The 12,139-nt window shown below is 40.8% G+C and overlaps 1 protein-coding gene across 4 annotated transcripts; it reads right to left on the bottom strand.

Annotated features, from left to right (window-relative positions):
• Positions 1 to 4,098: 4,098 nt before the first annotated feature.
• PIMREG (PICALM interacting mitotic regulator) lies at positions 4,099 to 12,050 on the bottom strand. 4 transcript variants are annotated; one of them, XM_072881907.1, is made up of 6 exons: positions 11,901 to 12,032; positions 10,045 to 10,364; positions 8,882 to 9,216; positions 7,959 to 8,054; positions 7,036 to 7,082; positions 5,556 to 5,694 (listed from the first exon to the last, which is right to left on the bottom strand). In XM_072881907.1, the coding sequence occupies exons 2-5, from the start codon at positions 10,333 to 10,335 to the stop codon at positions 7,052 to 7,054; spliced, it is 753 nt and encodes a 250-aa protein (XP_072738008.1). In that variant the 5' UTR covers positions 10,336 to 10,364; positions 11,901 to 12,032; the 3' UTR covers positions 5,556 to 5,694; positions 7,036 to 7,051. The 4 variants fall into 4 exon arrangements, with proteins under 4 accessions (XP_072738007.1, XP_072738006.1, XP_072738009.1 ...); XM_072881906.1 differs by lacking the exon at positions 7,036 to 7,082 and having other exon boundaries at positions 4,099 to 5,694; positions 11,926 to 12,050; XM_072881905.1 differs by lacking the exon at positions 7,036 to 7,082 and having other exon boundaries at positions 4,099 to 5,694.
• Positions 12,051 to 12,139: the final 89 nt, after the last annotated feature.

Below are 12,139 nucleotides of genomic sequence, written 5' to 3' on the forward strand. Positions count from 1 at the left end.
GATTGATTGCAAAGTTCTTTTTAAGCACTGGATGTTGTGTAGCATGTCTCCTGACAGTAATCACTGTTCCTGCTGCAAAGTTCAAAGCTAATGTTGCTTTAGCCATCTACCTCTATCATCCAAGAGACTCCAAAGTCTATTTTTTGGTTTAACTTGCTGTAGTAGAAAGGCCTACTTCCTTTCAAAAGAGGGATCTGTGTGTAATTCTGTGACTGTATTAAAGGAACTAGCATCTGAGCACAAGGCTAGAGAAATCTCCTAGGTTGTTAAGGTCTGTCTTTTACTCTTGCAGACACAATGTCATTTTGCAGGGTACCATGTCATGAAAACTCTGATTTTGTGTATTTCTATTAACAACTGGGTCACCTTTACAGGTAGTCACTGTGCTGGCTTCTCTTAAGAATATTATGCGCTAATAGTCGTAAAACAAATGCTTGTGTGTGTGTGTGTGCATGATTTAGAGTGGTAACAATTTCAAAGTTTCTACACATGGTATTGAAATCAAGCTGAAAATATTTTTCCTAACTTCATTTCCTACAGAGCTCACATGGCCTTTGTGTAATTCCAACACTACTCACTGCTCAGGGATAGAATGGTTTATCTCCTGATCACATGCCTCCAGCTGAGCACTTTGGCACACAGTGATACAGGCATTAGCTTGGAGGTTAAGGCTTCATGTTAATTAGGAGCTGATCTTCTGAAACATCAGATGCCAGATGCATTTGTTTTGAAGGCACTAGCCAGTTGCCACTAAAATGGTAAAACAACTTGTGTTGGGGCTGAGAGTATGAACAAGATGAGTGTGATTTTGGACATCTCACAGATAGGCTGGCAGTTGAACAAATATTCTGTGGCAATGGCTGGGGACCTCATGCATGTTGAACCACTAGCTATTTTTTTGTTCCCCCCCCAGCTATGCTTGGGGCGATCCCTGAGGTTTGCCTGATGAATCACTAGTTTTATAGCATAATTTTTCAATCGTGTTTTCTCTTAAAATGTTTTCTTCTGGTCAGAATTTTACACTTTGTCCACATGAAACTGCATGCAGTGGTTCATGGGCATTCAGTTTGCAATTGGATTTCAGTTTTACTTGTGCTTTCACACAAGGATTAACAGTCCTCCTAAGCAGGCCATTTGCTGAAGATAAGCTTGATCCTACAGTCTTATTCTCTGATTGCAAGTCCTCATTGCTGCAGTCTCTGTGCAGTCAGCACTTAAACTTTATAGGCTATGGAAGTGTTAAAGCATACACAGAAGGGAAAGGGACAGAGAAGTCAGGCAGGAATGGTGGGTGCCCAAGGAACACAGGTTAGACTCGTCAGTAGTTTCAGCACCTTTAGTGCCTCCAGTCTGTTACAGAAAAGCACATTCTTTTAACCTGCTGAACGGAGGAAGTGTAAGTGAAACTGTAAAACATGAAACTATTATTCCAGTGGGTGCAAAGGCAGCAGTACAAGTCAGTGCAAAGTAGGCCACAGTTGGAAGCATTTACTTTTTTGCCCCGTTGATATGGATCCAGTTTTAAATTACTGTAAAAAAAATGGCTGTGATTAATAGCAGTGGTAGATTTATCTCAGATATTGTGAAAACACACCTTCACAACTGTGGTGTTTTGGTTTTTTGTGTGCGTGTGTATGTGTGTATAGCTACTGGAAGACACCTTAAGTGAAGTTTTGGTTCTGCTTTCAAAGCAAATTTGTAACCAATATACTTTAAAAAAAGAAAAAAAACCAACAATGGCTGTTTATTCAATTTTGTTGTCTAGTTAGGTAAGTTTGAAAAAAGATATCATTGTATAGAGTGCAGAATATTCCACAGACCTGAATAGTGATGTTGATCCAAATCTGCTTATTTTGAATAGCTTTTTTTTTTTTTTTTTAAGTGTTTGCATACACTAGTGTTCTTGGAACAGATTCTTGCTTGACCAAAGTACTCCTATTTAGTTTTGTGGCATGGTTTATATGTATTCAGCATAAAATTTTGTTAGGTGTAAAAATGACCTGGCGTTGATAATTCTTCTTGTTCATTGGGGTTCATGAGAGCTGCCATTTTGATTTGTTTACATGAGAATAGTCTTAATTCTTACAGCTTACTTCACCTGTTCCTCTAGTACCTAGGCAAGTCACTTCTAAACAGAGTTAAAACTTTCACTGGTTATGTAGAAGTGGAACTATCCGTAAAGTAGAGAAAAAAAATGACACACCTTAATCTACTGTTAAAATGAGCAGAGCAATGACACTATCTGGAAGCTCCACCATTCTGCAAAATAACTCGTTTGCCATTATTAGTAAACAAGTTGTCTCACTTACTTATACATTACAGCCTTTAGGCCAGGGCACTACTAATGTGTATATTTAAGCAAATCCCCAACACTCACATCTCTAGTATCATCATGTACTTCATGGAATAAATTTAGAAGGGAAAAAAATTTTTCCTTCTTTCTGTATTGTTTCCTGTCTTAAATTTGCTAAAAACTTGTCTATAAGCATTTTTAATAATACCTGAAATCAGTAGGTGTTTTTAAAATTCGTAAGTGCAAGAATTGTTACTGAACAAATAGGATTTTCCCCCCTCTTGCATCTAAGCCACAGAAAGGTGTGTACATCATAAAAGTACTAGATGATTGGAGTATGGGCACCTTTTTAATAAACTCATTGGCTTAATAATGGAGAGAAGAAGAGATTGTACACTGCAATTTCATCATTTTTCTGATTAGAGCTTAAAATGTGGGATCTGAACTCAAGATTTCTGCATTGACTTGTTCATTTCAGGCATACAGGGGAGAAAGTGGCACTTTCCATCCTCATCTGGAGCTGGTACAGGATAGAATTCCCAAAACTTTCCAACTTACCTCCTCAGCTTCTCTAAGAGCAGTGATTCCTCATGGTCCATGTTCATAGCTTCAGCAGAAATTGTGGGTTTAACAAGGTAATTTGACTTCCATGATGTTTCATCACTCAAGTGTAAATATAGGTTCCTACAGATGATCCTAAATTTAGTCCCCCATAAAAAAATGGAGGTAGTAATACCTTTTTCTGGATGAAAAGAGCTCTTTTTTCAGAAATAAGAAATGGCCTGGAACAGCTAGAATCCCGTGCCATGGCCTCTGGAATTGAAGTCAGGTGTTGGTATTTCCTCTTTCCCTCATTTTAGTTCAAGCCCAAGGTAAGGAGATTACAGTTTACCCTCTATTTGTATTTATCTCAATAAGCTACCTTTGAAACTGGATATAATTGTGGGGGACAGGGGAACACGAACCAAATTTGACAGTTCATTTCTCATTTGTAAGGATATACAGAACTTGGGGGGGGGGGGGGGGGGGGCAGGGAGCACAACAGGTTTACTGTGATGTGCTGGGAGATGGTATGCCAGAGATTACAGTGTTGAAACATAATTTACAGATTGCAAGCTTTAAAGATAAGGTTGTTCTGGGAGGACTGGTATAGGGCCCAGAATGGCAGTCCTCTCACAGAACCCCAAGCCTTCTGCATAACTACCTTTTCTGTTTGTGGGGGAGGGAAGGGGGCAGTCCACGTACAGCTGAATTCATACAAGGAAACAGTAAGTTGATGATCTATAAGGTCCCTTCCAACCCAAACCATTCTTTGGTTCTGTAAACTTGAAATTGAACATGTTCTTTGAGGCTATAGTTTTATTAAGTGCATACTTTTAAATATTGCTTGCCAGTGAGAAGGTTCTATCTGGTGACAAATGTTTATATTTCTTATGGCTGCCTTGTAAAGATTCAAAAATGTACAATAATGAATTTCTTAATATGAAATAAGGAATAAGATTTCTACAACTGGTATAGATTTTGATGTGAGCTGGTTTTTAAAATCTTGTAACAGATTAGTCACTTAAATAAAACCTTCCTTGCTTTAAGTAAATAGTGTCACTGATCTTTCTTACCAGTGTTGTGGGAAGTATTAGATCATCATTGTACATGTCCTAGTAGCCAGTGGAAACAGTATAAATACAGGTTTAATATATCTGACTATCTGAAATAATACCTAGATTGGAGGTTGACTTTTCACAAAACTCTAACCCTCCTTCATTTTGAGAAGTCATATAAGAAAATATTTCAGTAAGGAGACACCATCTTTGTGAAAGCTTTATAGAAGTAGTTTCAGTACATGGAAAGAATAACTTTAAGCTACTGTTCCATACAGAAAGGTGGTTAAAAGAACTCCAAACACACACACACACACACACACACTACATCAAGAAATAACACAAGTAAAGCTCTCAGTCATCTGAGAGCATGGATGTCAGGGCTGTTTTCATGTTTCCAGGCCTCATTAACTGTTTCAATATTTTAAAACAGTCTAGTTTGACAAGAAAAAAGAAAAATCAGGAGCAAGTTTAAAATCAGTACTTACACATAAATCAGAATTGAACATGACTGCTTTCCATATTTATACTTAATACCATTAAAATTTTAGTAGTTCCAGTTTTACTAAATTACATGTGCATCTTAAAAACTATCAAGTAGAGCAAAGTTTCCCAAATCAATCTTTTGTTTGAAGGTTCATCTTAGAGTGAATGTAGTCTGAGAAGCCTGCACAAAGCTGCTACCATGGAAGACAGCCCTGGTGTTGAACTCTCGAAGCCTGAGAAATCTTTGCTTTAGTTTGAAAGACTAAACTTTGCTAAACTGAATCACCCTACAAAAAAAGGCTTGTCGAATGAATGTTATTTTTTAAAAAGTAATTAGAAACAGGTATTATATAATGCTTAGTATACTTCATTAAATAAAATACCTGCACTGTGATATTAGCTAATAACAGTAGTTGTAAGAGGTTACATTAAATGTAGTAACCAATTTCTGTGTATAACTAAAAGACAGATGTAGTACAAAAGCAAAGTTTAACTCGACTATTTAAAGCAGCAGCAAGAAATTACAAAGTTGCTCTGATTTGTCTGGAACCCAACTACTTAAGATAGATAGGATATTAGTTAGGCTAATATAATAGCAACCCTTAAGGCCATGAATTAGAGTTCTAATGTGGCTCCTCTCTTGTGGCACGAGTGACACCACAGAAACCTGTTGCCTTGGAATGGCAGTTGTGGTCAGAACTCAAACAAGCCACTACTGTTTCATTAACTTCCAGTTAAACATGATGCTTAACTTTTGGGTTGTTTGTATACAGAAGAAAATTGTTAGGCTTTCAAAATAATGGGCCAGTACTTTTAGTATGCAAAATACTCATATTAAAACTCACAGCAATTGGATACCAGCCTAAATACAACTATTACCTATGACGCCCTTGCTCTGGCCATTCCTACTGGTCAGTTCAACATAAGTTTCAAAGTACTTACTGCCTTATGAAAGTCACATGCAAGATGGTTACTCATCTCAGCAGGAGATAATACACTGCAGTACAATTTTGATTCTCTTGTTCACTTGAAAAGAGAAAGCAAGGGAAGGGAAGTCCTGAGCTGCTTTGTCACGATTATAAAATGTAATGGCTTGTTCAATATATATAGAGTGCACCCTTTCAAGTGCTACACAGAGCTCTCCTTTATATATGCTCATAAACTAAGAATAGTTACACAGCCGTCTCTGTCTAGGTACCAAGTGCTCTATGGAGTTTCTTTGCTCGCCTTGCAATAGCTTGAGAAAGTTTCCGAGATCGACGCACAGACTCTAAGTTTTGTTCCATTAGGTAGTAGCAGTTTGATATTGCATGTTGCCTGCAGAAGAACAACAAGACTGCCATTAGCAGCATGAAGTCAGTAAGGTTAATTAACTGGTTGTCATGCAAATTGCTGGAAAACTGTTAGACAGGAGCAAGGAAGAGGTCTGGAATCTGTACGCTTTCACTGTATAACAGTTCTAAACACTAGCAAGAAAGTATTTTGTTACCTTCAGTGAGCATAAGTGGCAGTACACCAGTTAAGTACTGCAATACTTTAACTAGCAACAGGAGCATTTCTTGTGATATAATCTAATTCATTAAAATGAAAAACATTAGAATAATACATGGCACTGGCAACCAGAAACAGTTTGAGATCAAGGTTTGTTTCATCATGGAAAAGATGAAAAGGGAGCTGTAACACTAAAACTTACAGCAATTGGATACCAGAACAGAGTCATATGCAAGACTGTTAAGGGCACCTCCAAAAAAGTTTTTCACAATTATTCCAGGAGGCAACCCACAAACCAGCCAGTGACAGAGCACATTGTAGGTGTCTACACATGTAGGAGAACTGGACCGAATTGCTTAGTGGAAGCAGTACACATCACTGTTTAAAGCTTCAGTCAAGCATTTGAAACTGCTCTCATTTTTCCTGAAATGTTATAGCAATCAACTTCTTACATCTATCTTTGTTTCTAAAATAGGACATAGTATTCAGGATGTAAATTCCCCTTTAACAAGAGGAACACTTCCAACATAATGGGTGGAGATATTAATGTCACAGTACAGTGACCTCAGTGAAGGTAATAGACACATTCACCTGGTAATGGTTCAATGAATTGATACTAGAAGTGATGTTTAGAAACTTACAGCAGAGAATTCCTGTTCCCACCCATTTAGGTATAATTGCCATGTTTAAAAATGCCATCAATACATGTGTGATAGCATTGTCTTAGCAGTTAAGACAATGCTAGGGATGGAAAAGAAAGGCTGTAAAATTAGACAGCTCAGGGTAATAGTTTGTTCTGTCATGCTTTGTGATCTTCATTAGTAATCAGTGAGAACTGAGATCGAGTGACAAAGACATTAGTACCAGTAATTTTCTGGTCTGGGGTGAGAAAAGCTGCTGTTTGCATAGAAGCCCAACTTACAGTTCATTGCGAACCCACAAGGTTTCATTAATCCACAATGTAGAGGGGAAGTTTTACAACTGCACAATGATCTGCTATAGCAGAGACATCCACAGTGAATATGGAGGGAAGAACCCTGTGGTTCTGCATAATAATACTTTAAAAAAAAGCATGAGTTGATAAGCCTTTCTCTCTCCAAACAGCAGGTTTTTTTCTCCCCACAGATGCATGCAGGTATAGACAAGGTAAGTGAACAACTACTTTACCTGGTTGATACTATCTTCAGTTACGAATGAGAGAAACTGTCATATCACTAACAGATGGGAGAATATTAGGAGTGAGACTTAGTGAACTTTCAATGGATATGATCATTACCTTAATACAGGATTTAACCTATAGTTATCTAGAAGTGGTCCCATTGGTAAAAATTGAATTTTTGGAATGATGTAGATTTTAAGCCCTTACCTCTTTGTAGATAAAAGTACTTAATGCTAAGCCCTCTCTAGAGGATTTTAGGTGCTTGACATTTAATTATTGAATGCTTGACATGGAGTGTTCTAAGAGAGGAAGAGGTTTAGGGAATTGCCCTGTGACAAGATTTCTGACCTTTAGTTTTTACTGTCTTAATATGTCTAATTCAGAATGACATAACCTTTTCAAACACAGCAGCCTACCACCTCATGGATTAACCAAGGTATTGTATAAGAGACTTCTGCATCCCCTAAATTTGAGTTATGGTACCATGGACTATTTGTTAAACATAATACTCCCTAATAAAAGGATTTTCTTATAAATGTGTAGACACCAATGGCAGTGTCAGTGCAATGGGATTCCTCCCCTCCACCCCCACCCCACCAGCCTGGACTGGCACCGCTTTTAGACAGAGGTAGGGAGGTACTGTTCTCACACAAGGTCAAAGGTAGACTCTTGCTGGGTAAAATCTGACTTCCACAGCAAGAAACCTGAAGACAAGGCGAGCATTTGACAGGTTTTAGAAGCTGAAAGTCCAACTGCAGATTTAATCTGCACAGGTATCTTGAAGAAAGGCAGGCTCTGCTGCATCACAGCTGAGAAAGTTCTGCAATTATTCCTCATCCCGAGTTACAAGGATCACTTAGCCTGCAACTGGCAATGTCTGAGTAGGAGGTAACCTGTTGCTAAAAGTTGAGGGACAGTTAGTGGTATTTACCTCTCCTCTTGCACAATGGCATCATCAAATGCCTGGGAGATATGCTTCAGTTGGCAAATCCCTGAAGAGACCAGATCCAACTGGTAGTCAAACTCTCTGCAAACAGAACAGTCATTACTAAACATCAAACAGAACAGACTGACTAGGTGACACTACCCAAGTCTCTATCCCTGCAGTAACAACTCTGGTTACCTCCAGACTTTACCCAGAGAAGTTTAGGGCTGTAGCAATCATGCTCTTAATTCCACTGACCAAGACATGCTTCACATCTCCATTCATCCCCAAGACAGCTATCTTCCAAGTCAAACACTGGGTTCAGATTCATGAGGCTTGGATTCAGCTTCTAGCTTTGACATTTCTCATGTGACTTTGACCAAAACAAAAACCTATGTGTGCGTTATGAAGTATTTCCCTAGCTCACAACCCTTTATCTAACTTGTGTTAAATCTTTGAGGCAAGAATCTCTCTTACTGTCTATAAAGAGCTCAACATAAATGGAGCTATTCCAGGTATCTTTGCAATACAAATAGCAACTTTGGAAAAGTTAGAGCTAAGTAGGAGTGAGATGCATTGAAAGCATTTTTCTTTACCAGAAAGGCATCAGCAAGGAACTCAGGTATGCCTCTAGTGTCAGACAGGGACTGGTGCTGAGAAACACGGTGTAACCTTACCCAGTGGGAGAGTGATTTTTTAAAAGTTCTTGTCACAGCACAAAATTAAGTTTCATGTTTCAGCTTTATGCAGTGCTCAGTCCCTGTCTATACAGGGACCTGTAACTACTTTCTTAACTATTTGAACAGCACACCCTTTCAGGGGAACAGGACATCAACCTTCATATCTTGCCTTGCACCTTACAAAGATACCCTAATCACAGTAATAAAAAAAAAAAAAAGGAATAAGGTTTACAAAAGAACATGGCTTACATCTTTCTGCTGGCAGGAGCAGGTGATGAATAAGGGCTCTTCAGTGCTGCTGCTCTTCTTGATCTCCGGAGAGAAACAGTGTCTTTACCAAGCCAGGATGAGAAACCCTTCCATTCTCTATGTTCTGACACCCTTGTTGGCCCAAGCAAGGCTCTTTTGCTGGATCTCGGGGTGCTTTTGGAACTGGCTGCTGGAGTAACACTTTTCTTATGGCAAGGGGTTCGAGGTGTAGCACTTCTTTGCTTGGTAGAACTGGTTGCACAGCTTCTGCTGATGGATTCACCTGGAAAGGTCACCATTGAGTGTACTGGGCTTTGGCAAGACTTCTGTATTTTCTGAAAGAGGCATTAGACAGACATGTTATGGTAAATGAACTCAATCAGCCTAAAGTTTGGAACCAGAAAAACAAGGAGCATTTGAGCTGAATCCCTAGCTTTCATTCTCATATCAGGTGTAGTCTAGTATGAATGCTTCTCAACCCTCTGTACCCATTTGCATTGGAGGAATCATTTGCTCCCCCAATCCTTGGAATTTGTCAAGGACTTCAGCAGGCATTGGAACAGAGCTCCTGCTGCTCTTATGCAGGAAAAAGCCAGGCTCCCTAACATACAACTGATGCAGTTAAAATCAGAGGTGTCCACCAAAGGGAAGTGCAAGCTTGAATTTGCTAGCTACCATCTAGCTTTTTTTGTCAGTCCAAATTTCGATTGACTATAATGAAGAACATGCTAATAAATAGTATGGGTACAGGAAAAGGAATTTAAAAAAACCATAATCCAAAGCACTACACATTTCTCAGAAACAATTCTTTGCAAGCAATGGCAGTCTCTACCCACCTTCCTCCTTGTGAAGGCTGCTCTGCCATACATGATGAAATACAGTAGGGGAAAAACATTTATTTAGTAATAAAAGTTTTGATGAAACTACATCTCATTTTTCTTATTTTCACCTTCCTCCTTGTTCTGCCAGATCCGTAATTTGCCTATCTAGCAAGGATATTAAAGATTTTACTAGTTAGTAGCTATGAGACAACCATTACGGTGTGCAAGTGCATGGGATAGACTCTCTGGAATACGGTATTCTGTACAGAATCCAGAAACCTTAGTACTGAAGTTGAAGCAAAAACTAAACTCTATGCACACTCCACTGCAAAGGCAAAGTACCTGGGACATTGTTCCAAAAGCATTTTTTGCTGTTCTTTTAATACTGTGGAGAGTTTGGCACTTCTGTCTTGCTTCCAGACTTTCCCAAGTTGAGGCCTTATGAAAATTCAGCTCTACTTGCTTTAATGGTACTCGCTTCCTTAGAGACATGCGGATGGTATTGAGACAACTCAAAGAAGCCCTTCTCTTGAATTTGTCGGGTACAGGGCTCTCATTCTCATCAAAGTCAGCTAGGAGCTGGTGTTTCCGCCAGGCCATTGTTCCCTTGACATTTTGGAGCACAGATACCATCTTGTTCCAGTTCTTAGTCAACCTTACTTCTAAAACAATCAGAATGAGAGTAAGAATTAGACAGAGGAAGCTACAGAGCAGTGTGAAAAAGGAGAAATGGAAATTGTTGTACAATATATTCAGTTACATTTGCCTGAAACAACAAATTCAGAGCTGAGCCAACTTCTACTTGGAGGCTTGAAGGAGAACAGCGTTCATTTATACAGCTATGTAGGTCTGTGCATGTCCATGAAGAAGTCTTATACTGCATTTCCAGCACTGGACATCAGACCTGGTAAGCTGTGAGACTCAAGCTTGTGACGTAGAATGCTCTGTAACTGCAAATTTCTTGTTGGTGTCTCAGACTAAGGTCTCATATCCCAAATTTTTGCCTTCATTAATCAAAGCAGCCTTCCACTGCCAGACAAGTTTACACAGCTGCTATTGTCTCCTGCCTGAGTTGCTAGCTGAAGGCTCACACTTAAGTCACAATTATGATTGTGGATACATAAGTCCTGAAACAGACAGGATTGTTACTGGCAGAAGACATTGGGAAGGACTAAAATGCCTGTTATCTATAGGATATATGACAATTTAAACATATACATATATATAGCTTAAATTCTTCATTTTCACTAGTTATCAAGCTAGGATACCACTAGCTATTTACTTCTAAAAAGCAATTTAAATGCAAATGTATTTTAGCAATCTGAATTGAGAGTGAATTAATTTTGCCAATACTTCATTGCAGATTACTGTTAATAAAAGAGCTGGGAGGTCTCTACCATCGTTGTACCACGTACTAGGAAAGCCTATTGATATTCCTTACTACCTCTCATCTCCCAAATTGTCTCCATCTCTCACACGTGCCCTTATTTGTGTTAGAAAGCAGTAAGGCTTATTGAAATCTTGTAATCCTGAAGTTGTTTGGGATATTAACACCTTCAATGCATTCCTGCATGTGGCAGCAAGGAAATACTAGTAATGGGGCAACCAGTCAGTTCTCTTACTAGCTCACAGCTTATCCAGCTTCCTTTCGATAAACTGCTAACTACTGTTGATTAATTTATGGTAGAACATATTACTCAGGTGAAACGCCCAGAAGGGAGTAGCTACCGTCCCAGGGTTACGTTTATCTGTTGTCAAACTGGCACTGCACAATACAACGCGATGCTCCAGTTCATCTGAACCCGCGGCAAGACTGCAGGCAGGTGCCGCCCCAGGCGCCTCAGCCAGGCCCGTCGCGGTAACTGGGCTGGGCCCCTACAGCGCATCCAGACCGCTCACGCTGCTCGGCAGGGCTTCGCTCTCGCGGCTGCTATTCCCTGTGCTCGCTACCGAGAGTCGCGGCCGGAACGGCCCGTGCAGCTGCGGCCTGGCTAACGGAACCGGTTCTGCACCGCGGGAGCTGGCACGGCGGCCCAGGGCAAGCCCAGCCGACACCACGATCTCGCCCGCCGAGGACGGTTGAAACAAGCGCGAAAGGCGACGCCAAGGCCGGAGGAGACCGGCTCGGGCCTCTCGCACAGCCGGGAAACGCGGGCCGCGACCGGGCCGCTCCGGCAGCTGCTCGGGGCTGTACTCACAGCAACGGACGAGACCGGGACCAACCTGCCGCCACCCGAGAGGAGCCTCCTCGCGCCTCCTCCGCCGCCGGCGTTTGAACGGCGCCCCGCCCACTCCGGCTCCCCGGATTGGCGCCGCTGCCGCGGCCCCCCCCTCCCCATTGGCTGCGCTCCTCGCACGCGCGGCGGCCTTTACACGGCTCGGCGCCTGCGCGTCAGCTGCGGCTGCCCTGGCTGCTGGGCCGCGGGCCTGGGGGGGC

The sequence above is a fragment of the Ciconia boyciana genome, chromosome 17 (genome assembly GCF_034638445.1).
Source record: "Ciconia boyciana chromosome 17, ASM3463844v1, whole genome shotgun sequence".
Taxonomy (NCBI): domain Eukaryota; kingdom Metazoa; phylum Chordata; class Aves; order Ciconiiformes; family Ciconiidae; genus Ciconia; species Ciconia boyciana.

Excerpts from the sequence above, each read along its gene's own strand:
- PIMREG (XM_072881906.1), bottom strand. The coding sequence starts at position 10,335 with ATGGTATCTGTGCTCCAAAATGTCAAGGGAACAATGGCCTGGCGGAAA. Across the intron at positions 9,217-10,044 it reads CTTTTGGAACAATGTCCCAG|AAAATACAGAAGTCTTGCCA; the intron begins GTACTTTGCCTT and ends TGCCTCTTTCAG. Across the intron at positions 8,055-8,881 it reads GCTCCTGCCAGCAGAAAGAT|AGAGTTTGACTACCAGTTGG; the intron begins GTAAGCCATGTT and ends TTCTGTTTGCAG.